General features: G+C 48.9%; 3 protein-coding genes across 5 annotated transcripts in view; 1 reads left to right on the plus strand and 2 right to left on the minus strand.

Moving 5' to 3' along the window:
* The window catches only part of sez6l (seizure related 6 homolog (mouse)-like), a 32,676-nt gene extending 29,288 nt beyond the window's left edge, over positions 1-3,388 (minus strand). The window contains exon 1 of the mRNA XM_018745019.2: positions 3,076-3,388. Coding sequence (XP_018600535.2) covers positions 3,076-3,163 — 88 coding nt within the window. The 5' untranslated portion in view covers positions 3,164-3,388. The remainder of the gene's footprint in view (positions 1-3,075) is intronic.
* An 8,771-nt stretch (positions 3,389-12,159) lies between these two features.
* On the plus strand, positions 12,160-15,432 carry npm2b (nucleophosmin/nucleoplasmin, 2b). Its single transcript, XM_018745021.2, has 8 exons — positions 12,160-12,503; positions 12,673-12,755; positions 12,908-13,027; positions 13,117-13,210; positions 13,320-13,441; positions 14,608-14,639; positions 14,786-14,816; positions 14,937-15,432. The coding sequence occupies exons 1-8, from the start codon at positions 12,431-12,433 to the stop codon at positions 14,976-14,978; spliced, it is 597 nt and encodes a 198-aa protein (XP_018600537.1). The 5' UTR covers positions 12,160-12,430; the 3' UTR covers positions 14,979-15,432.
* A 21-nt stretch (positions 15,433-15,453) lies between these two features.
* The window catches only part of myo18b (myosin XVIIIB), a 39,161-nt gene continuing 29,035 nt past the window's right edge, over positions 15,454-25,579 (minus strand). For all 3 annotated transcript variants that reach the window (XM_029252932.1, XM_029252933.1, XM_029252934.1), the window contains exons 39-44: positions 24,756-24,941; positions 20,582-20,715; positions 20,119-20,160; positions 18,038-18,211; positions 16,133-17,064; positions 15,454-15,946 (exon numbers count right to left, since the gene is read on the minus strand). In XM_029252932.1, the coding sequence (XP_029108765.1) occupies positions 16,134-17,064; positions 18,038-18,211; positions 20,119-20,160; positions 20,582-20,715; positions 24,756-24,941 (1,467 nt within the window). In that variant the 3' untranslated portion in view covers positions 15,454-15,946; position 16,133. The remainder of the gene's footprint in view (positions 15,947-16,132; positions 17,065-18,037; positions 18,212-20,118; positions 20,161-20,581; positions 20,716-24,755; positions 24,942-25,579) is intronic.

A 25,579-nucleotide genomic window follows, 5' to 3' on the forward strand; every position in this document is an offset into this window, starting at 1 on the left:
GGCATTTGCCTCAGTCGAATTTCTCGTGAAATCCAAACTCGCAAACCGAGACGTAACTTAAGGAGGAGGCGGACGACGCTTCACGGGCCCAACGCTGCGCTGTCCGTAAAACCATTCACTCTTCAACGAGAAAGTCTTCCACCCCATGTAACGAGAGTTACATCGGATAAAAGCTTCATAAATGCAGCGTTCTGCGTGAACAAGTGATGTGTAAAATGTCGAGCTCGAGGAGAAACTGCCAGAAGCCCCAGGGATCTGCAGCGAATAAAAATGGAATCTTCCGGAAGACGCAAAGCTGAGCGAACACTCGGAGGCCCCTTTTCAAGTCGCCGGACGGCGCCGCACACTTGGAGCTGACAGGCCGACTAGAGGAAGTCCTTGCAGCTCCAAGCACAAGCACTCAGACAGTGAGTCACTGGAAGGACTGTTCCGGAAGGAATCGGTGAGCAACGACCGCTGCTGTGCCGAACACGACCCGAACGGAATGACCCCCGGTGAAAAATTCTTCACCGGAATGGAACGGTGTTGTTGACAACCTACACTTAGCACATTAGCGGCAGACGAGGCCATGGGGGGTGGGCTTGAGAATATAAGTGCGCTGCCCCCCGGGTGCAGTTAACGTACAAATGCAACATTTACATATTCACCCACTTACCACACAAAGTAATTTTTTACTAGAGCAACTCACAGTAAGTTCTTTTCTCAAGGGCACCACGTCAATCGGTCGGATTCGAACCCGTGACCTTCGGAGCTAAAGCCACCAGCACGACGCTCTGTGCCACAAATGGCTGCATAGAAAAAAAGCAAAGGAAGAAAGAAACAAACACTTCTTCCTGGAGAAACCGGTGGTTCTCGATAACATCACACGCACGCACACACACAGTAGACCACGGCGGTGTTCTACACGTCCAGGGTGATAAAGCGGTGCGGCTCCGGACCCTTCTTGGACCACCCTTGGGAACGTGAGATTATTTCGAGTGTTGGCACAGTCTCCCAGAATTCCCCTCGCTTTCCCGGCAGGCCTGGCGCTCCCCCCCCCACCCCCACCCCCACTTACACCTGTTTTCCTGTCTGCGCGAGACGAACGAGGAGTGCAACTTTCGCCCTCCTGCAATTATCTTCCTCCCAAAATAGCCGCTATCGCCGGGGCTGGAGCTCGGCCAGCGACTCGCACGGCGACATCGGCGGCCCGCCGGCGCAGGCCTACGTGGTAGAAAAGAGAGTACGGCACGGCGCCCTTTCTCCCGCTCAACGTTAGCGAGCGACGCGTGCGTGACGCGCTCGGTTCCGGCCCACGCGCCACAGGTGAGCGGCGTCTTGCGGACGAGCGACTCGTCGACGCCACGGTGCGGTAAACTGCGCCTCGGAGCCGTGCGTGTCCTCACACGGAGGGTGCGTCCAGCAGGTAACCTACACACACTGAGTTCAGAATTTGTCCGAAACCCCCTAGTTTTCTCTGAGTACGACGAAGCAAATATGTACTGGCAGTAAAGTGTGTACATTTTCTACATCCACTCGTGTCGCCCTTATGAGACACCCCTCCGCCGCGCACATGTCAGCGTGTGTTGAACAAACACACACACACACACACACACACACACACACACCAGCCCTGCTCCACCGACGATACATTGAAACGTGCAGCTTTTCTGCAATATTTGTCACACTGTTTTCATTTCATTTAATTCCGTTTTATTTTAACTCGACACAGGAAACAAAGGCCAATTCACCCGAAGTCGGAGCGGCGGTGCAGAGATTCCCGAAGGTGCGAATCATGAAATAGTGGCTCTGAGCTCCTTTCCCCTCACATCTGGCAGAGGGCGCCGGGCCGCGCGCCGCACAGACACAATAGGGGCGCAGTAATTAGGGTGGCGCGCGCGCGCGCGCGCGACGGCCGCGGGGGGTCATTTCGGCGCCTCTTTTCTGAGTGTGGCGCGGGAGTAAAACAAAAAAAATGCTACAAAAACGAGCGCTCGGTGTCGCCGCCCGTGACGCCTTTGTTCTCCACGCGCCGAGGCGACGCGCGAGAGACCCCCCTCGTGCTCCGCGAACGAGGCCAGCGGTGCGCTCGCGCTCGCGCCGCCTCTTCCCAAGCAAGCGAACGAGGGGCCGACGGTCCGCGTCGGAGAGCCGAGGATAATCGATCCGCGCGCGTCCCGCACACTCACGCGGACGGATGCGCGCGGATGCGTCGAAACGACAAGAACGGGACGCTGCCAGCACAGCCGGCGCACGCACATAGCGATGCAGGGGTAGGGAGCAACCGTCCAAACAAACAAAAACTTACTTTACGTTGCTTTTTTTCCCCGAAAACAAACTACAAGAAAGCAACTGCAAGACCCCCCCCCCCCCGTGACTCGGCTAGAGGCTGTTTGTTTAACTCAAGGCATTCGCGCACGGGGGAGGAGGAGGAGGAGGGGGGGGGGTGCAGCCCAGCAGAGAATCTCGAGACGCGTTTCCTTCTCACTGCAGTCCCATCATTCCCGGCCCAGGTGGATCAACGGTCCCTCCGGGTCCGTAGGTGTCGCCCCCCTCGCGCCCCTCGCGCCCGCAGTGCCCGCTGCCGTTGCCGTGAGCGGCGCGTTGCGGATCGACGCGGCTCTGCAGCAGCGCGCCACGGACGTGCGCGCACTGTAACGAAAGAAAAGAGCGAGTGAACGACGCGGCTCCGCCGGGGTGCGCAGGAAGCGGCGCGGTGCGGCGCGGCGCGGTGCGGCGCGTCGCCCCGAAGCGAACCGAACCGAACCGAACCGAACCCGGCGTTACATGCGGAGTCAAGCGCACCACCCTCCTCCTCGGACGCTACGTGAACGGCGCGCCGGGAAATGCGCGTTCTCGCGCTGCTCTTTCCGCTCCTCCGAGCTGCGGCTGAATTAACGGGAGTTGAGAAAGAAACTAAGTGTCTGCGGGGCGGAAGGGACGGATGGACGAGCGCGAGGGAATAAACATGGCGAGCGGGTGAGGAAGCCGGACGGGTCCGCACTCACGCAAACAAAGCCAGGCAGTTTGGCAAAGTGGACCCCGGATCACGGACACGCACGGTCACGGTGACGGGCACCCGCATGCGCGGCTTACCTTGAGCCGAGCAGAGCGCGCACAGGAGCCCCGCCACCAGCACGGCTCTCCGGACTCGGGCGCGGAGGAGCGAGCGCACGGCCAGCATGGTGGTGCGTCCGTCGGTCCGTCGGTCCGTCAGTCAGTGGCTCAGTCGGTCGGGTCGGTCAGTCCGGATGTAGCGGCTCGCGACGCAGCGCTGCTTGTCTCAGTCAGTGCGTCTCGCTCGGTGAGTCTCGGTGGTCCCGCTGTCCTCTGTGCTCCTTGTCAGCGTCCCTCTCCTCGCCTGGACTCCGCAGTGTGCGTGTCTCCTTCACACAGCCCCCTCCTACACCCCCCCCCCCCACCGTCCTCGCCCCCCCTCCCCTCCCCTCTCCTCCCCCTCCCCCGTTTTCCGAAGGATGCTCTCCTACTTCGCCTTGTTGCATCTCCCCGCTAGTGTATCTCAAGCAAACCAAGAACCAACAACATTTCTGTTTTTTTTTTTTTGTTTTGTTTTTTTTTTTTCCCTGAAGAGGCAGACATTTAACCTAATTTAACAAATTTCCTTAACCACTTAAACCATCCTGGACACACTTCCTTTGGAGCCAGCTTTCTGACTGTGATTTATGTCAGGAAATTCAGGGTTTGCTGGTTTCCTATTAGCGTAGGTCTGCAGTCAAGTTCAAATAGGTTAGGAAGGTGATCAGGATTCATCTGTCCTGCGTTTTATGCACCTACTCGAGCGATGAACATCGGTGCATCAAGTGGAAAGTAACAAATTAGGTTTACTTAAGAATCACATGTCTGCAGCTATGTCTCTTTCTCTTAATGTAATGCACAAATTGTATTTTTCCTGAGATGTACGTCGCTTTAGACAAAAGCGCCTGCTAAATGCAAAAACGTAATTGGAATGTAAATAAAACACATGACCATTTAAGAGGCCGTTTCGAATCACAACCATTGGAAATGTCATCTAACTCTTTCTGCGGGTGTAGAATTATATTAACTTGGGATGGGCGCTTTCGGATCTGAAAGTCGGACACGTGCGGCGGGCAGCAGGGCCGTTCCTATTAGTGAGCTGCAGAACCTTTGAAATGGTTCTCAAGCTCGTACTGCCCGGGACGCCGAGCGTTACTGGGGACGGCAGTCGGAGAGACTCCTAACGGTCACTGAGCTGGACTCGAGTGGGAAAGACAGAGGTCACAGGCTGCATTATCTGTTTGACGTTTGCAACACCGCAAATCTTGGTTGTTTTCACACAATGGGATTTAAACTTCCTGTCAACTGGACAGCTGCTCCACATGTCCATAACCACTCTTGTTGTGGGGCTACATCGTTTTCCAGCAGCCAAGCACCTTATGCTTCCAGGATAGGCTCAGTACCATGACGACTCTCAACATTAGTTATACACAGTGATGGTGATGTGGATACATCAGTCACTCTAAATTACAACAGAGTACAATACAACACACATTTTTCTTCTTTATATCTATCCTGAAGACAGACTAATAGCACTTTGCAAGATAAAACAAATGACAAACTCCTGCGCCTTTTTTTCCCTTAGTGTGTGTGTGTGTGTGTGTGTGTGTGTGTGTGTATATGGATGAACGAGTGTGTGTCCAATTGCCTTCCGATGAACTGGTGTCGTGTCCGGGGTGTAACCTGCCTCATGCTCTGTGCTTCCGGGATCAGTTTTAGATCACAGTGACCCTGAACTTGACAAGCAATTACTGCCAATGATTGAATTAATGTTTTGATATATAAAGCAGTAGGTTGCTATCAGAATCTAGTTTAGCTTGATTATTACCCCAGATTTTTGTAAACCTTGCGTATAAAAAGAATCCCGTATTTTTTACCAACCGAATTCTCTGACGAACATTGTAATATTTGCTTGAAGCATCACGTCTTGAGGTAAAACAAGGCAAAACCGGCATGAGAAACAAAACGGTGCTCATCTTAAGGACTGAAAAAGATTTTCCGTGATTTATTCTGGAGGAGCGTGAAAAGGGCGCCGTGCTGTTTATATCGGGCTTACCAGAGATTTTTTTTATTTTGGAGCACTGCCTGGGCATAAGCCTGCATGGGAATCAAATTAACCTAATTTAGTGCATAATTTAGTACAAATGGGTAACATTTCCAAAAATACAAAAATGAACGTTGTGATGCAAATTAAAAGTGACTTAAAGTAAAGCTTTGCCAGATTTCATATGATGGAATGCCGAGAATTCAGAGTTACTCATCTGCTTCTGGAAGAATCCTACCGCTCGTATGCTACACTGGTTCTGCTCTCCGTGGTGCTGAAATTAACCAAAAAAAATGGTGTAAGACTTGGAGTGATTCATTCATTGTCCTCGGCGTTCAGATATTTCGGGACCAGTATCTGGCTTCCGTTTTCCTGCCACAAAAGAGTTCATCATTATCAATCACAATATCTTCAGCATCCCAATATGTACTATTTCTTCACAGACACACACTCTTCATCGATTCAACCAGCATTTATGAACACAGGTTTGAAGTTGATGCGTGAGGACGAACCGTGTTACGCTGCCCACCTCCGTTGGGCTACGCAGAAGAGTGTTCTGTGGGATACACCTCGCGAGCACCAGCGCCCCTTCATGTGCGAGCAGCACTGCTAAGCGCTGACCTAGTTGGTGACCAAGCGATCAAAAATCAAAAGCCTTCCCATCACCCGTCCCACCAGCATGTGCATTGCACCCTCACCCCAATTAGCGTGCCAATAGAACAAACCAGAAGAGGAAAGGAATGTAGCCATTACTAGCTCGCAAAAAATAGATATTAATCTCGTTGGAAGCCTGCTTCCACCGGGATGCACTGCAAGCCCACCGGCACCATCACAGCCTCCCCACTACGCGCGCTTTGAGTGTGCGTAGGATGTGCTGAGAGATTCCTCTTCTTCAGTCTGCAAAATGAGGGGAGTCTGGCTGTCTCGCACTCGCAGGGTAGAGCGTTATAAATATAGATCCACATTGTGTGGGCATGTGTGTGTGTGTGTGTGTGTGTGTGTGTGTGTGTGCTGGAGCAATCACAATCTGACACACTCCATCAGCTGGTATCACCAGCACTGTGGGGTGAGGGGGGCGGGGGCTGAGCGCATCGATGAGGGTGAGCGGACAAAGTGGCCGATGGCTGATGGGCGATGGAAATCCCCCCCGCACGGTATGCTCTTTGGCTCGTTGCCCGGGGCACACATTAGAGAGGCACCGTGAGGCCGAGGGGGGCGGGGGGGCGGTGACGGGGGTGCGGCTCTCTGTCTGTCTTTCTTCTTCATTACGAGAATTACAAAGTGTACAAGTCGTGTTCAGGCCCAGGGGGCTGATTAGGCCAAAGCCTGATCCCCGTTCCATACATGGAATATAAGCTGATTGGATGCGGTCACTGCCTTGCAGTAATGTAATGTAGGCACAGAGGGTGAGACAGAGAGAGAGAGAGAGAGAGAGAGAGAGAGAGAGAAAGATAGAGCGAGAGAGAATGAGGGAAAGAGCAAATGAGAGAGAGAACGAGAGAGAGAGAAAGAGGGAGATAGAGAGAAGGCAAGACAGAGATCATAATTTTACCCTTCATACCCAAATTGAGAAGCATGGAGACCAAAATAAAAGCAACACTTTTGCATGTTTTGCAGATTTTCACAAAGAATTTGACTCAATGTGGTACAAAGGCTTACTACAAACTTACCGGAAGTGGTAAAGCTGAGGGTTTGGTGGGGGGGGGCGACATGCAACATAAAATGTTTGTTTAAAGACACCAAAGGTACGGTACAGCTAAAAGTGGAGACAAACACAGTGGATTCTTGGCTCCAGGGGACCTCGCTCTTACCACGTTAAATCCCTGAAAAGCCAAGAGCGGAGCAGAGAGAAGAGCCCTCAGGCAGCTGCTCTAACTGCACCAACATCAGTCTGTCTCGGCACAGCGAGAGCCCGGAGAGCCCAGAGCATCTGACGCCACCAAATTATTCATAAACGAGACGAGAAATATGTGACCCGTTGGACAGAGGCAACGGAGGCCCGAAGTTAACGGCGTCGCTGTTTGCCTGTAAACAGAGTAGAGTGCGGTACAGCAGCAGATGGAGGTGACCCATGACAGACTGGAGAACCTTTACAGGAGAATCTGGTAAAATCCACAGGCGGACCCGGTTGTCCAGGGAGGACGGGCAGTGGACCGATTGCGACTGGAAAGAAACGCGCCATGGTGGAGGAGAACTTCTTAACGAGCTGCTGCGAACACAAGGATACGAGAGCGAACGACTGGACCGTGATCTCTGGTACTGAGGCTGATTTGCAGAACCTCAGGGACAGAGACCTGCTGCCCTGCGTGTCAAAGGGACAAAGAGGAGACTGCGAGAGACCGTCAGCACGTACCTACACACCTGTCATTCAAAGGATGGGCTTCAGAGTCTGCACACACACATTCATTTATTTAGCAGATGCTTTTCTCCAAAGCGACTTCCAATGAACTCTATGCAGTGTTACCAGCCCACACCTTATTCACCGCAGTGACTTACACTGCTAGATACACTGCTTACACTGGCTCACTCATCCATAAATCAGTGGAACACACACTCTCTGTCTGTGACTCACACACTATGGGGGAACTTGAACAGCATGTCTTCGGAGTGTGGGAGGAAACCAGAGCACCCAGAAGAAACCCACACAGACACGGGGAGAACATGTAAACTCCACACAGACTGACTGGGGATGGAACCCATGTCCTCTCACACCACCAGTGCTACTCGTTGTGCCACCGTGCCCGCTACACACAGACACGCACGAGGTGAACGCCAGTTCAAGTGTCAGTTTGTTCTCCACTGTATCTGTTTATTTAAGGTATTTTAATGGATTTATTATTAGTTCTGTTGGAAAGTATTGTTCTTAAAGCAGTCCCTCAGTCACCGTTTGGCCCTGCAAGAATAAATATGTCTCGGCAATAAAGGAGAGGAAAATGAAAAGAGAAACTGCGAGAGAGATCGCAGGTGGGCTGGCAGTGAGAGCGAAGCAGAACAACGGCGATGGAGCGGAAAACAGGACACGAGGAAACAGTCTTCGCTCTCTTCTCAGACGCAAACTAATCTCTTTTGCCCTCTCATTCTCTGAGAAGAGCGCAAATGGCCACTCGAAAGACGTCACAGTCGAAAAAGAGACGTTCAAAGCACTCCCTGTCACCGGGGGTGGGGGTGTGGAGACACGGGAACTCCATCAGTGACTGCGCTCTAGAGGTGATCATCCCACCTGAGACAGAGCCGCTTGCATGAGGAAAGTCTCCTGATGGCAAGCCACGATCTCCGAGACAGCTGCCAAGAGCTTTCCAGCAAACGTGCAATTAGAAATAAATATTGTATTGCATAAAACAGCGCGCGCGCGCACACACACACACACACACACACACACACACACACACACACACACACACACACACACCAAAATGAAAGTGCAGTGTATACGATGCATTTGTATACACTAAAACTATTTGGTGTGAGGGGGGTGCAGTGGCGCAGTGGGTTGGACCGGGTTGGACCAGGTCCTGGTCTGGGGTTCAAGTCCTGCTTGGGGTGCCTTGCTATGGACTGGCGTCCCGTCCTGGATGTGTCCCCTCACCCTCCAGCATTGCCAGGTTAGGCTCCGGCTCCCTGCGACCCCCCTATAGGACAAGTAGCTTCAGACTGCGTGTGTGTGTGTGTGTGTGTGTATGTTGGTTCTGATGATCCTCCCCTGCAAAGTAAAAGAGGCTCCAAATGTTTCACCTACCACTTTTGTGCCATGATTCCTACATAAATATTTCATAAACCATTATTAGAAACATAGTGACTAAGGTCCCGGGCCAAAAAACATAAAATTCATTGTTCCGTAAGTCCTTCCGAGGATTTTACAAGTGTGAAATAAGTTCAGAAAAAAAAAAAAAAAATCTCTGTATGAATGAGTAAAGTGTACAAAATGAAAGAGCATATCTGGGCTTTGTACTTCCTCTTAGATAAGTAACACAAGTGCAGGTGAACAATCCAGACCTGCTACTTTCCTTCTGTCTGTTATAAAACATTACGCTGGGATTTGTAATCAAGGCGTCGGGAGGCCCGCGATGAAGCTTTATGATGGGTCCTGGCATCCGAGTAAAGCACCGTGGTCCTTGTGGTACCGCAGTTAATTCACTCTTAATAGGCTGCGAGTGCAGGCGCAGCGTTCCCTCCCCTCCCTCCCCACCCACCCCCCCGCTGCTCCTTTTTGATGGCAGGGGTGGGTTGAGTCGACACACCCTTGGCTCATGTTCTCCCCACGCTCGCTTCCCGGGGCTTTGCTCTCTGAGGCCAGAGGGTGTCATTAATTATACATCACAGTTATCTAGTACACACAGCCCCCACGCACACGGCATCATACACACTTGCACCCACCCACACGCACGCGGTGTGCCACGGGGCAAGTGCAGACACAATTACACATCCTCAGCGCTGCATACACCTGCGCAACGCCAGACACAATAGCTCAGATGACGGCACCGGTAAGCGTGCGCGCGCACATGCGCACACACACACACACACACACACACACACACACACGCAGAATAATTCACGTGCATTAATATGCAGGCAATAAAGCTCCAGCATGTACAAACGCAATGAGACCACGCGGCAGAACATACACCTTGAGCTCGCAGACAGAAAGCCAATGTAAAGATGGCACCGCAACCAAAAGAGTGCTGATCCAAGAGGCCATCGGCGCGAATCAGATGCCACTCGTTCCGCCGACTCACGACCCGCAGGCCGACGCGAATGCGGACGAGCGCAGCCGCAGACTGCTGTGCGTGCGGGATGAAGAGCGCGAGGTTGCACTTCTCCTCCAGCGTCCGCGTGCTCAGTATTGCCTGCTTTTCCGCAAATCTGTTCATCCATCCTTCCAGGTGTCCACACCTCACTTTGACATCAGCAGCAGGGAAAGAAAACTTACCGTATTCAGGCACATGTATACTGCTTTGAACCTCCCTGTGTTCCCATTCATTCTGCTCTCTTGTACAGCAATACAAGACTGCATTTTCGTTTGGGACATATAAACACAGGGAAACAGTTTTAAAAGAACTCGACTCTATACGATACATGTACATGTGTTCATTTTTCAGACACTTTTCTCCAAAGCGACAAACATCTCATGGAAAATACAATGTGTTCGTTACATTAGCGGGAAGAGACACTTAGATGCAGACGTGTGATTCTTAAGTGCAGTTTGTTTGTTTCCACCATATGAATGAAAGTTCATCACACAAGTAGTTGCATAAAACTTTATCCCAGTATCCATGATTCCTGGTCACCTTCCTAGTAATAATTTTTCTTTTCTTTTTTTAAAAAAAATTAACATTCACGCTACATTACAGGAGTAGCTGTGTAAACGTTTATTCAGGCATCATGTTAAAGTTATCGAACATGAACATTTAGACCTTACATGACCATAAGAGATGATGGGTGCAGTGAGTCTGGAAGAGGTGAGTTTTTGACTCTTTTTAAATGTGGACAGAGATTCAGCAGTTCTGAGTGAGAGGGGGAGGTTGTTCCAGATAAAGCTATAATTAGTTAAAAATTTACTGTAAGAGTTCTATCTCTTCCATTTCCATCAACGGTTTGTCCCGTGCAAAGCTGCTGTGTTTCAGAGCCTGTTCTGGAAACACGTGGTATGAGGCAGGACTGTGAAACATTGTGAAGAGGATTCCAGTCTGTCACAAAACTTATACCGATTATGTTTTATTTATTGGAAATAATGCTAATAAACTGTTTACTTTGAAATTATTGAAATTAAAAAAGACTTTTCCGTTGCACTGCGGTATCTATTAGTATGCCTTATTATCTAAACCATAAAAAGTGAAATAACAGAGACATTCCTAGATTTATTTGCTATGTAGGTTTTGAAAAAGTGTCATACAGGACTATAATACATCAGTAAATCTGTTTTAACATTAAGTTTAATATTGTCACAAACTTTGACATTTACTAAGCCTAATGTAATGAGTGAATAAAAGAGAACTCTTCATAAACTGATTCAGTGCAGTTTGCTGACTGATTTATACGGTGAACACATGAAAACGTTTACCATTTTGTCCAAATATATCACAAACACTCAGGGCCACTAAGTAAAAGCCGTAAACACTTTGGAAGCGAGCTAAATTCATCTGGTCTCACTTTGCTATTCTGTCTGGATACATTTTACTGCCAGCTAATGGCTGGGTGTGGATACGTTTGCTCTACAACAAATACATTTTGTAAAATAGACAAGTGAAAATATAATTGCTCACTATTGATAACCATTTACAATAATGGATGGTTGCGGTGGTTCAGAAGCATCGAGCACTCGGCTAGGCGAGCAGATCCTACACAGGACACCAGTCCATCACAGGGTAGCTACACAAATGCCACAGCCAAGCTAGCGCCGCTAATAAACCTGAAACGCATGGCTTCGGACAGTGGGAGGAAACCCGAGTACCCAGGGGAAACCTACATGAACAGAGAGAGAATATGTGAGACACCCCAGCTGCCCACTGTACAATCTCAAAATATGAATAGGCCTACGTAAATAGGAAATTACTTATTACACTTCAAAAGTGTGCAACTGGAATGTCCATAAATGAAGATTCAGTGTATAAATGCGCTTCACCAACAGTGGAACCAGGTAACCAGGAAAGTGCATTTGTAAAAAAACCGACATGGCACGGCCTCTACTTTATTATTTTTTAATTTTTTAAAATTCTTTTTACTCCTTTAACTAAAGTAAAGGGCACATTCTGCTCCACAAGACAGAGTGCACACACAGAACGAACAAATATGATCTTTGAGATGTACATTTACTGTGGAAGCTCAAAATCCAAACCATGGCATAGACTGTAGGTCTATATTGTTTGTTAATTAAATAACGTAGAGATGCAGTCATTTATAAACCAGCTAAAGGAATTTCAGGGACTGAAAAAGAGCGGTGTACATGACAATAAGTAGTTAAATGTAAACAATGCAGACAGTGTAGGAGACAAGAGCTGGTGGCACAGCTAGGGCCCACAGAGCGCTCAGCAAGATGGCGCCAGTTCCGCGGAAGCACTTCCGGCTGCGGCTGCGACGGCGACGGCGAGCGCACGAGCCAGCGGCCACGCGCCCAGCGCAGTGCTCGGACTGCGCGCGCGCTTCGGCTGCTCCCCATCACGGAGCGGACGCCCATTGGTCGCCGCTTTAACTGGGGCCACCTGTGGGCGCCAAGTTTCGCTCCCTTAAAACCACTGTATTTTAAGTATATTCCGTTTCCTGCTATTGGCACGGCTAGTGTTAGAAAGAAAGAAAGAAAAAAAAAAGTTTTATGCGATTTTTGCGTCAGCTGCCGTGTTAATATATTAATTATAAGCATAAGTTTAGTCAACAATTATGTCTGCGCTCTCAGAGAAAATGGCCGTAAACGAGTCGGGCGCGTCAGATAAACCTGTTTCAACTCTATGGGGTATAAACTTCCCCCCCCTCACTGAAGCTGTAGAAAACTAATTAAAATATTAGTGCTGTTTGTTTCTTTAACACAGGACTTGTGTAGCAGAGCCACTCAATACAGCGAATTTAATCTTTTCTTGCATGTTCGCATGATGACGAATCATCAATCGAATCGGTCAAGCCAGGCTGTGAACTGAACGGAAAGAACAGGAGCTGCACGTTCAGGGTGGACGACACGAAATTCGAGCATCAGCTGGCGCTCAGAACCGTACGTAAGAGTTGACGAGCAGAGAGTGTGAGTGTGAGTGAGGGAGCGAGAGAGACAGACGACATCATCATGTCGTGTTTGCGGGCGGGCGGGCGCGCGCCGCCGGGCCCCGCCGCACGTCGCGAGCGCCGACCAGAACTTTCTCCTAGTAGATGTGTCTGGGTGCCGCTGCCGCAGCGGACGAGTTCAATGTCGTGGAGCTGGTGACGGAACAAGGAGGAGAAAGCAAAGCTTTCCCGTTGGCCACACTGCGAGCTTCCGTAATGTTAACGGTAAGGGTTTGCTTCTGTTCTGGGGCGAAAATGGTGGCCTGCAGGAAAGTTTAGTAAAGTGTCTTGATGAAATATATGGCTTTCAACAGGTGAACCTCTCTGGCATGGAACTGTCCCCACCGGTCACCTTCCGCCTGAGAAGTGGTTCGGGACCCGTACACGTGTGCGCGGAGCACGTCGCCTGTACGAGGACGCGGAAATCCGTCCCGCCGTCGTAAAGGCCTCGCTTGCCTTCGACACCCGAGTGGTCCCCGCGGGCACGTCTTTCATCGCCGTTTTCGTTTCTCAACAGTGGAAGAATTCTCAGGTGAAGAAGGTGAAGAAGAGGAACTGGGTGAGGAGGAGGAGGAAGACGAAGAGGAGGAACCTTCCCCTAAACCTGAGAAGAAACAGGCAGCAAGGAGTGCAGGCAAGGTAGAGTGTCTCGCCAGGTTTTGCAACTGATGACATTTCCAGATTTAATGAATATGGACTTTAATCCCAACCCAGATGCTGGGCTCCTTAATTTATAGTACTGCGTTAGAGGAAGTTTTGACGGAACAGGGCCGCAGCGACGCTAACGTGATTGCCGTACAGACGGGCGTCGCTTAACGAAAGAGATACGATCTGAGAAATGTCAGTAGGTGATTTTGTCGTTATGCAAACTGTCCTTATACAAACCTAGATGGTATAGTCTATTGCTCCTAGGCTACATGCCTGTAAAGTATGTTACTGTACTGAATACTGTAGGCAGCTGTAACACACTCCTAAGTATACATGTATTTGTGTATTAAAACAAAAAGGTACAGTAAAAATACAGTATAAAAGATAAAGTACCCCTGCATTGGGCACTTACCATGATCAAGCACAAGGAAAAACGATGCAGTCGAGATATGGTAAACACGAGATCTGACACTGCTGCCTTCATAACAGCATACTGTTTTACAGTAAACTTTTAAAGTACACACTGATATTTACAGTATAGTAAATGAATAAACCAGTAACAGGAGTTAAGTATGTACTGTACATAAAAGTGCTATACTTTTTATACAACTATCACCGCAGTAGGTTTTACAGTAGCACCACAATGCACGTGTAACACGTTGCACTTTGATGTCATTCGTCAATAAGCATTTTTCAGCTCCATTATAGTCTTATGGGACCATAAACATACATGGGGTCAGTTGTAGCCCGAAATGTCGTTAAGCGGCGCATGACTGTTCTGAGAGAATGTAGTTGTCTTGATGTATGAAAATACAGTGACGTGCAAAGGTTACAGCCTTTAGCGGAAGTGGTCTTGTAGCTCTGAGAAATTCCAAAAACAAAATGAATTGATGCAGATCAGATGTTCACTTACAGAAGTAAATAAGCCACATTTATAGAGGGAGCTGCACAAGTGGGTCATGGCAATATTTTAAATCTTCCTGACAAATATATAGGACTAATGAAAATCTGTACTGTATCTTCATACAAAAACTATTTGGGTTGCAATGTGAGTATATGGAGAGGACAGACTTTGTTTTGAGTAGTTTCATGAGCACCATTCTATATTGGAATAGGTGAGTTTTGAGGTGTAATAATATTGTGCTCTACTTTTGTAGAGAAAGAAGCCAGAAGAAGCAGATGAGGATGTGTAAGTGTTGATCAAGTGTAGTGAAGTTTTAATGTAGGTCCTCCCCCCTAATCACTGGTCCATTATTTTTTTTTCCAGTGGTTGTCACTGGGTTTTTTTTGAACGATTTTTAGCTAACTGATGTGCTTTGTCTTATCTCCATGCAGTGATGCCTCTAATGACAACCCCCCTAAAAAGGTCTGTAATCGTAATGTGCTGCTGCTTTAGGCTTTCCATTTAGATGTTTAATTGGGCTGCCAGAGACTGATTAATCCCAATATCTTTTGAGCATGAATTGAACCCCTTTTTTGTTTCAAGGGGAAGGGAAGAGGAAGGAAGCAACTGGGTAAAAGTCCCTGAGGTGACAGGAAAGCCACTGGCATCACTGGTTTTGTGGGCAAGCGACACACTTGCATGCAACTTCTGATAACTGATATCAACACTTCTGATGCATTGGCCCCTTCCTGTTTGAGTTCATATCCCTGTTTGCCTTTTTCAGGTTAAGTTCATACTGAATGGTTGTGTATTGTCGGGGGAACTTTGAAGAGGCTCAGTTCTATTTGTAATTTTTTTCCATGAAGTGTGGCTAGTAACACTGGGCTTTGTCAGACTTCCACAGGTTTGTGTTTTGCTGTACCCTTTGTCAATTGTAAATAAAGCTGTGTTTGCCAAATTGCAGCTTGCAGTCTCTAATGCTACTGCACAGTTAATCAGGTTGGTGCTTTACTTAGGTAGTGGTAGTAACAGGTAGTTTACTTTTGCCTGGGGCCCTCCTTCACTTTACATGCCTGGTGACATGGCTAAATAGGGGTGGTGTAAATTCCCTATTGTGCTACTCAATTTATCATAGTGTGGGTAAAGGATTGAACATGGTGCTGACATGGGTGACAGGCAAAGACAGTTAAAGATCCCTGAAGCTGAACTGTATTTATTCACACTAATATACTCGGTGCACTCAACCTTGTTCACCCTTCAGCTGATAAAGCAAATGCTCCCTGTCTATAGAGCATGGGAAGTGAGGGAGAATTTTTGTGCATTTTATATGGTTTCATTAAAACTGGTTCTCAGAAAAATTAGTAAACCGCTTGAGTTCTGTTCTGCTATCCTAAAAAAAGAGCATCCAGGCGGCAGTTGTTCCCAGTCCGCTTCACCAGAATTGACACGAGACTTGGAAAAGATCAAAACGAGGCCTGTAACAATACGAAACACTCCGTTTATTTTTAAATGGTGTACAAACAGTTTCAAGTGTTTAAAGTATGGTGCGTGCATCCACATCCAGTCCTGTGGTGTGTTCTCCAAGCAGTGATTAATGCTCCAGCAGGCAGGGGCTAGGGAAGAGGACAGAAGAACATGATATCGAAGCTGTAGTGCTTGCAGGTACATACATTATTTGGCAGGACTATTCTAGAGTGCTGGACATTTCCGATCAGCTGCACACTGACTTACGGATCTTGAGTAATTAACTTTGGGACACCTGACATAGCCTGGAGCAGCCTTGCAGGAGAAAGGCTCACCTCACTGTGCCTCAGGCCGATTCAGGTACTTCCTCATGACAGAGTTGATATCCCCCTCGCTGCCCTCCGCCTCCTGTCTCTCCCCCTGATGCTGGGAACCCCCAGAGCCAGAGGAGTCTGAATCGGACCCACGGCGGGAGGCTGCCCTAGAGGGTGGTAGCGCTCCAAAATGTACACTGAGCGCGCGGCGGCTACCCGCCTTGACCGAACCGGCTAGGCTGCTGGTGGACTGAGCGCGGCGGATGGCGGGAAGAATGTCTGAGCAGGCGTCCGCCGAGTCCCCCTGCCACTCCCCCACGTAGTGCTTCTCGTTCTCTAGGTTTGACGAGAGGTGGCGATTCTGGAAAACTAATGGCTCTGCCCCCAGCGGCAACTCTTCTGCTTCTGCCTCCAGGCCCCCGAGCAGCCTGCGGCGGAGGGGTTGGGGTGATGGGCTGGTGGGTGTGGCCTGAGCATGCTGTTGCACCACCTCCTCCTCCTCCGGGATGATGGGATTGTGGGGACGTTGGCGTGGTCCCTGGCCTGAGCTCATGGAGGTGAGGGAGTCGCAGGAGCCAAAGCGGCCTAATCTGCCACTTCCTGCACTTGTTCCGCAGGTCCCGCCGACTGAGCCCGTCTCTGGGAGGGAACGCAGGCTGGAGGCCCGGGGCAGAGCGGGGCTCGGGCGCTTCAGAATGCCGGTGCGGGGCTCCTCGGGGCCGTCGTCCTCTGCTAAGGACAAGGCGGAGGACCTGCGGCGCAGGGTGGCGGCCCCGGTGGTCTGGTAGATGGGCAGGGACACCGCGCTGGCCTCCTCCTGCTCGGCCCCCTGCTGCCACCCCGTCCGCTTCCTGCGTAGCCCTTTGAGGAGTTCCGAGAGCGCCGATGAGGATGAAGCCTGTCCTCCAACTGTCGCTTCTGCGTTATCCTTCTCTTGTTCCGGGGGGAGGGACCTGTCAAGAGCCATACAAAGTATTAAAGGAACGGGGGATTACGGGAGAGGAAAAGGCTCAGAGATAACAGGCTGTGACTCAAAATGACAAGGGGAATTTGAGCAGGAGCGGCAGTAACCCTACGGTGCAGCAGAGCACCGAAAATCCACGTTCCAGCCCCAGCGCCGTATCCTTGGTGAAAGGAGCTTGCAACAGCTTAAGTCTCTCTCTTTCCAGAAAGCACCACTGAGGCATTTGCCATCAGCAGGCAGCTCCACCTGTCAGTGACGGTACGCTGTGTGAGAGAGAATTCGGGGATCCTGTCCACGCCACCCTGGCAGGTAGGAGAAAAACCCCCTGAGAGCAGGGAGCTTCATGCAGGGAGAGGTCCACTACAAAGTGGTGTTTTTTTTTTTTTTTTTGTTATTAAAGAAAATGCATTTTATCTGCTAGTATGACTTTGAATTCAGCTTCCTTCACAAAGATGATCAAAGGGCAAGACACACCACATGTGGTTTTACAAAAGGGTTTTTATGAATTTCATGTAACCCTCAGCAATCCGTGACATAATGGGGTCAGGAAAATTGTTCCCAAAGCAGCACATTAGTAATACCATTCACTGTGGTCAAGGTCTCATGAAGAAATAAGGAACTCTAGTGGGGACAAGAGCTCTGTTGGGCCACGATACACAAATAATTCAGAGGCCACAGAAATGTGTGACGAAGGCCTGCACCGCACTATTTCGACTAGAACCATTTTATATTGGAGTGTTTTGGGGAAACGGCGCTATTCTGATACCGTAGTAATAGGTGTGTCCAAGGAGTTGTCATTCATGTGTGACATTGGGAAGTGTGTTGCAGTGCTGGCTCAGGTTTTTATGGAGAGAAAGAAGTATTTCAATGGGTTGCAGGAGGCAGGGTGATACTCAATAACTCCAGTAGCGTCTGCGTGAGACACTGAAGGTTTTCAGGATGCGTGGACAGGACAGACTCACCGGAAGCTGCAAGTGCTCAGGGTGTCCGTGACTGACTGACGCCCCCCCACGCTGCCGGTGGTGCTGCTCCCACCATATGGGGAGGAAGTCTGACCCCGGGGCACCCCCAGCCATGTGCGGATGCCCTCGCCCGAGTCTTCTGAGAGCAGGGAGCCCACGCTGGACACACCGTCTCTACAGACGGGGGCGGGTCCATGTCAGGAGGCGCAGTACAAGACCCCGAATTGGAAGGAGAGACAAGCCATGCATCCTCATGCAGTGCGTTCCTAGATTCATGGAACCTCTAATATGTTTTGCCCTGGGCAACAGGTAAGTCACGTATGTAACTACTGTACTTGGGAATAAATTTAAGGGTTCTGGAATAAAGAAAAGCCCACACAAGGACTACATTTGAATAACAAAATTCAATTCTACTTGTACTGAAAATTGTTGAAAAGATCAAAACAGTTTTGGTTTTTTGGTCTCTGAATATGAAGGCAGAACATTGTTTTATAGCTGTACCTGGGAAAAAACAGGAGCATATTCAAAAAAATAAATCTGCACAGTGGCAGTACCAATCCTGACAGGCGAATTTGGAGGAGAGGAATTTGCTAAGACGTGTTCACTCTCTCGCCAAGTCTCTGCTTGCTGTGCTCTAGGAAGAGCGGGGGGGCGAGAGGCACACTCCTGACTAATGCAAATGTATAATTTAAGTGACAAGGCGTACCGCAGCTGGCACGCTGTCAAAGCATCAATTATGCTCAGATGCCTTCTTTTCATAGTAAAAGTAGTGTGTGGTACCACCATTATTACATGCAGGCACATGCATTTACATTATTTTATCTTGCCCTTTTCTCCAAAGCAACTTATTTACTCATTTATACAGCCTGGTAACATTTACTACAGCACTTTAGGGTCAGTACCTTGCTCAAGGGTACCATAGCAAGGAGTAAGATTCAAACCCACCACCTTTACCCCGTAGAAGCGACAGATTAAACACACACATTCATAGAGAGCACAATTTGTGACAGAGATGGACTGAAGCAACACACGGAGCCCGAGGACTGTTTCACACCCCAGTAAACTGTACGGATCGAGCTGTAAGGAGTAAATAGTTACTGTGAAGACTGAAAATAACGCATGTATTTCATATGTAAAGAAGGAATTTAATTTACTGGACAGTTTCTTCCTACTTCAGTTGCTCGGTCTGTCCTATAACCCCCACTTGCCCGTTCAGAATTCTTTCCCCTTCAGTGTGAGCCACGTGACCAGGGAGCTCCATCCACAGGTATAAACGTGGCAGAACTGGTACTGTAGTGGTTAGAGTTGCTCAGTTTGAATCCCACCTCTAGCAAGGTACTTAACCCAGCTGTATAAATGGGTAAATAATTTCTAAATTGCTTTGTTGAAAACCATTAGGTAAGGATTTCCCCCTCCCCCCTCAAAATAACCCCAGTGTTGCAAACCATTTAAAACCCGAGCCGGAAGCTACACGTGGGGAGTAAAGTGAAGAACTGGCCTGGAAGCAGAATGTGCAGCCAATGGACTTCATGAGCAAAGCCAAGACAAAGTGACCCATTTGAATTTTGAAATGACCCCCTCTTCTCATAAGACACAGTGAAAAGAGCCAGATTTTTGTGACATGTCATAAAAATGCTTTTCCAGTTTTCAGCTGTGGCCAGAGAGCGTTATGCTGTGCTGGAGCCCATTTTGACGACGTCCATCATACAGCATGAGAGGAGGAGGCGATGAAAAGGTTCATTGATGTCCCATCACTGATACTTCCTGTTTTTTTTTTTTATCCTTTATTTCAGAAAACATTTTAACTGTTTCAGTATTGTGTTGGATGATTCATTTGTTGGGCTTTAATGCTTCCAAGTCCCTACTTTGAGTGCGGCTACATGCGAAGCCACAGAAGGGTTATAAGGGAATTACGGGTGCCTTTGAGGATAAACGCTCGTCTCAAGTTGTGTCGGTGGATTCGAGAAACTGCGGCGGAGTTAGAACACACGAACACACACACACGCAGTTGGAGACGCCAAGAGCAAAGCAAATCATGACAGGAAGGAGCAGCGAGGCAGGAGGCGGTTGGCAATTCTTACAGTTCTCTCTTTGTGGTCCTGAACTGCACTGCTGTCTGGACACTGGACAGAGGAGGACAGGGGGAAGTGTGAGAGGACAGGTCGCGGGGGGGGGGGGTGGTGGGTCAAGCAGCTCTGATTCCATCAAGCAGAGGTTGCTGCTGCAGCCTGTCAGGGCTTGGAGGTGTTGCCATGGCGGCCCGAGTCACGCTTGAAGATTCCGGAACGAGTCTTGGCCGCGGCGTTCGTGCAGACGTGGATCAACGGGGACACCGAACTTTTCCGTTTTTGGCACAGGGACTTCCGACTTGACTCAATGGGTTCCGATTTTTTCTTTTTAAAGGAAGCATGCGGTGCCACTGCACTATTGAAAGCGGTCAAGGAACCTCTATACATTTCCGTCTCCTTACTGTTCATACTAATTCTACTAAACGGTTTAAGTGTCAGTCTTGGCAAAAGAACTCGCACACAAATGAAGCCCCACCTCTCGCCATCGCTCTCCCCGCCGGAGTCCATCTCCTCCAGGGCGGCCTGCAGGTCCGCGATGCGCCGCATGGACGTGTCCAGGTCCGCCTGCAACGTTTGCCTGACGGCGCTCAGCTCCTCCACCTGCATCTCCTGTACAGTCAGAGGAGGAGAGACTGTGAGGTGTTTCACGGGCTCATGTGACAGTAGGACTGCAAATGGCACTTTAGGGGCAGCAGGGGGCGTAGCGGTTACAGCTGCCATCTTGCAGCAGAAGGACCTGGCTGTGAGTTGCACCTGCTGCTGTGACACCCTTAAGACAGGTACTTACATTGAACTGATAGTGTAAAGGAAGTACCCGGGTGTATAAATGGGTAAATCACTGCAAGTAGCTTGACACAGCGAGTTGCTTCTGGAGAAAAGCGGCACCTAAATCTGACTAAATAACCGAGAAATCCGAAATAGTTCCAGCCTTGGAATTTTAGAATTAAAAAATGCCTGCAAATGAAACCATAAAGGAAAAAAAAAACAAGGGATAAAAGTGGAAGTTACAAACGACCTTTCTTGGTTTTTTATCGATTCAAATCTATTGAGAAAGGTCAAAGTGAACTGTTATTCTGCCTATAGGTGAGTTGTGAATACAGGAGAACGAAGTTCCGTTTCGCTTTGGACCTCCGTGACACATAAAACATACAGTGCAGTTTGTAAAAAAAAATATATATATATATATATATATACACACACACACACACACACACACACACACACACACACACAGAGACAACTAGAGCAGAGACACTGGACACTAGCTACAGGGGCAGTGTATGTGGATACACACACCGTACCTAAAAGTTTTTTAGGTTCCTGTGCTGTACAGTGTCTCGATTTCGTTTCCATTACTGCGCGTTTGTTGAAACGGGACATTTTCAGCAGAATTAATCGATGACTATAATAGCAGGGAGAGAGTCAGTGTTTGGAGGCTGTAAATCAATTTGTTGATATTATAATCACTGTCCCCCCCACCATGGCCACGCCGCCTCTTTGCCCTTATGATTAATTCTTATTGTCTCCTCAAGGTTATTGATACATTAAATCCCATTTCACTGTTCAGGTCACCATGGCAACAGCACACTCCTTTGCCCCCCCCTTCACTCTCAGAGCCTCCAACTCAGGAGTAATTCTGTGATTTTGTCATCCAGCATGGGCTGTGTGTGTTTGTTCTGGCTGGTAAAGAAGTACCTGTCGTGTGTGTGTGTGTGGACTCGGCAAGCAGATGTCAAATCGAGTCACAGCAAAAACGTGTGTCGCACCAAACGTTCCTCCAGTCTGGCTCTGAGCTGTGATGCGTTGCCTCTTTTTGACAAAGAGAACCTTGAAGCTACTGCTACATCACCTTGGCCTCCCCATCAGTCACTGCTCGGTGCTGACCTACAGAAATGTCCACTTCCATGCCCATCAAGAGGAATTTCTCTAAAATATGAGCTCACATACGTGTTTGCCTGCGACATCTCGGACGAAGGACGTTCACGAGACGCGTCTGAATGCGCTTCGGCTGCGGGAAACGCAGCAGCCTTATGAAAAATGCAGCCGGCAGCGGAGAATATGAAATCGCTGCAGATGAACGCACAGCCGGCCAGTTCTACACAAAGTACATACGCAAGACAAGTTGAAAACTCAATGAATATGCATTAATGCAAATACTTTTTAAAAAAACAAACAAGCAGCCCGCATGAAATAACCTTCTTCCCTTAATACACTGTGTCCTCATATTACACTCGTTCGCGTTACAAACTTTCAAAGATACAAACTTTTTCGTCTATTTATAATCGCATTTACCGTATTGTCTATTTTCACAAATTTGGTCATCCCGTCACCTGCGCGCAGCTGTTAGGTTGTAGTAAAAACAGAGTAGAAATGCAGGAACAGATTAATTCAACTCGTTTTCAGTATTTGCAGCTTGTGTCTGGTGTTTGCGAATATGGACGATCAATAATGAGATGAATATTGCAGAAGTTTATGAGATAACTGGCACTTAAATAGGAATTGGCCATGAATGGGAACTTTGGGGAAGTGTGTGTTTTTCATTTTCATTCATTTTAACTCGATTGTAGTTTTAATGTAGCTCAGTGTTACAGTTTTGCCTTTTTTAAAATTGTAGCTTCATCAGACTTTTACAGAACCATCACGGCCAAAAAATTGAAGTCCCGCTATTTTTACACTTTATCGATCGTATAATCGAAGGAAACAAAGTGTCCAGTGTAATTCTCTGCTCCTCACACACAACGTATAAAATCTTGTAATTAATAAGCACTTGTTCCGGTGGTCAGCGAACGAGTTGCGTCACTCGAGCAGCGTTGAACAAAAAACGTTGAGTCCAGGACTCGCTGTAGTTGATGTTAGCGAGGACATGTCCACAGAGGAGGTCGAGTGTCGCGGCTCCTCTGGTTCACTAAACACACCGGGTCGAGGCTCCAGCGCTGTGGCATCCGGAAGAGCTCGCTTGGGCAGAGTTCCATCAAGGTCCAGGGGAAGAGGAGAGGTACAAGCTGATTGGGGAGGAGGTGACACAGCAATGGAGGAAGAAAGGATGACTGGGATGGCAGGGGTGCAGCAGTAGGGAGCCTGGACTGGGGTGGGACAAGTGCTGGAATGTCCTGTGTTTTTGGAGAGCAGGGCCTCAGCCTATGAAATTGTTAATCCAGGAAGTCTGTGACCTGCTGCCAAATCCATCTAACCTGGTCAGGTGGGGAAATGTTGACTCTCAGTCTTGCTCAGTGTCCAAAGCGAGGGATACTGGAGCACATGAGCAGAAGCTTTCCAAGCGAGAGCCCCTGTCGTTGGCGTCTCGACCAGGTGCTAAGAAGGCCGTCACATTTGTGAGGGTCGGTTAAAGTAGAATCAGCAGCCGACGCCACTTCGTTGCTCCCGAGGTCAACGCAGGACTGGGAGTTAATGGTCAACCTTCAGAGGGACGTCTCTAAGACCAGACACAGGCCATCCTCTGTTGGAGCAACTTATGGGAAGAAGATGAAGTGTGGGGAAGTGGTGGAGCAGTGCTGCTCGAGAGCCTGGAGCTCAATGTGTGTGTCCATTGAAGTAGCTTCTGGGGTTTGTAGAAACGTCACTGTTCAGGGCCTACAGGGCGTTAGGCAGTGCGGGATGGCCATAAGAGTTGTTACCGAGGCTGCAGAGAGGGCACCTAGATAGCCGTGGATCTGGGGAGGTGAGCTGTGACTTCAAGGTTTCTCTACACGGAGGAGGAGGCTGAGGTCTCATCACCCCTGGTTGGGTCTCCTGGGTGAAGGTCTCTTATGTCGAAAGACCTGAAACCCCAGCGACCCCAGGTTGCACCACAGATGATGCGTCCAGGTGCATCGCAAGACCTGTCTCATAAAAAAAAGAATAATCTACACTCCCGCAGTGGTGAATTATAAGGTCAAATATGAGGCCTCGTAAAATCCAAAAATACACTGTCATTTTACATAATCAGTGTTTACAGTGAAAACCTGCCATCGTTCTTTGGCTTTTTCGGCTGCTCAAGTTCCACTAAATAGGACGTGATCCGTTTGTCCGCTTGTAGCTGCTGGAGTTTTAATTATTGCTTTTAAAAGTTGTTAAGTGTCTCAATGTAATTTGGCCGTAGTAATTCTTACCATCACTGGCCTCTTTATTAGGTACACATTCCTGGCTAGTACTGGCTGGGACCCACTTTGGCCTCCAGAACGGCACAAATTCAGCAGCAAGTTGCTGGATACGATCCACCGAGGTTCTTGGTCCACGTTCGCTCGACAGCTTCACGCAGTTTCCGCAATTTATTTTGCGGCACGTTCATTCCGTTATAGTTTTGCACTCGACCTCAAAGACGCTCCGCTGGGGACTGAGCAGGTCGCTGCAGTAAAGGGAGGAGACGATGTGATGTGCGCTCTGTAATACGGTACATTACCCTACTGGAGGTACCTTCTGAGCGAATCTAGTCACCTGGTAGTGTTATGCCTAAGGACCGTAGCAGATCTTGTACACACGCACACACACACTTTGTCTCTCACCAACACCTGTTCATTTTGCGTTACGCTACCGGATCCTGTCGCTGCCAGTTAGTCCCACGTTATAATATCTCCCCCTAGTGAAAGATGGTGAAAGAACGAGCCACTCTCACGGTGAGCGTCACAGCCTTCGGCGGCGTTCGCTCTCACCAGTTCGAGGCGCCGGCGCCCGCTCTCCTGCTCCTGCTGGATGAGGTCCTCCATCTCCAGCCGCAGGTCGGCCAGGCGCTGCTGGTAGTAGCGGGCGTTCTCCCTCTCGCGCGCCTCCGCCTGCGCCGCCTGCTCCAGCTCCTCGCCGAGACGCACCACGCTGTCCCGCAGCCGCAACACCAACACCTGCGGTGGGGGACACACTTGGCGGGCTAGCGTTTAAGGAGCGTTAACCACGTAGATCCCGTATGTCTGTGGACGCGCAGGCACGCACACACACACACCCATTTTTCAGCCTCCCAATGTCCAGATTTCCACTCCACGCATGGCCTGTGATCAATACCCCTTATCATTAATCACTTTGGGTTTTCATTTGTCTGGTCCAGTGCAGTGAGCTGAGTGCATTTGAAAACTGTGAGAGAGACTGAGACGCAGTGCATTGTGGGAACAGGGTACCCACGCTCTCGGCTGCGTTCCGGCTCTCCGCCGTCTAGTCCACGCACACCGTCAAGGTACATTTATTAAATGGTTACTTTAACTCATTTTATATACTGTATGACATTATTCTGATTATAATTTATTCTATTTCAGTGTTTTACACTATTTTTTCCTTATGATATCAGACATCATTCAAAGTGATTTTTGGGTGAACTTGAAACAAACTGGAATTTTTTCTCAAAACTGGACCAGTGATTTTGTCATCTGGTTTTTGACATTCAGTCCATTTTCAGGAGCAAACTGGGACTCCGTAACAGGATACGTGCGTTCAACTTTCCCAGCACCTTCCTTCCTTACTTGTCATCGGGTGTTTATTTGTACTCCGT

The sequence above is a fragment of the Scleropages formosus genome, chromosome 6 (genome assembly GCF_900964775.1).
Source record: "Scleropages formosus chromosome 6, fSclFor1.1, whole genome shotgun sequence".
NCBI lineage: Eukaryota > Metazoa > Chordata > Actinopteri > Osteoglossiformes > Osteoglossidae > Scleropages > Scleropages formosus.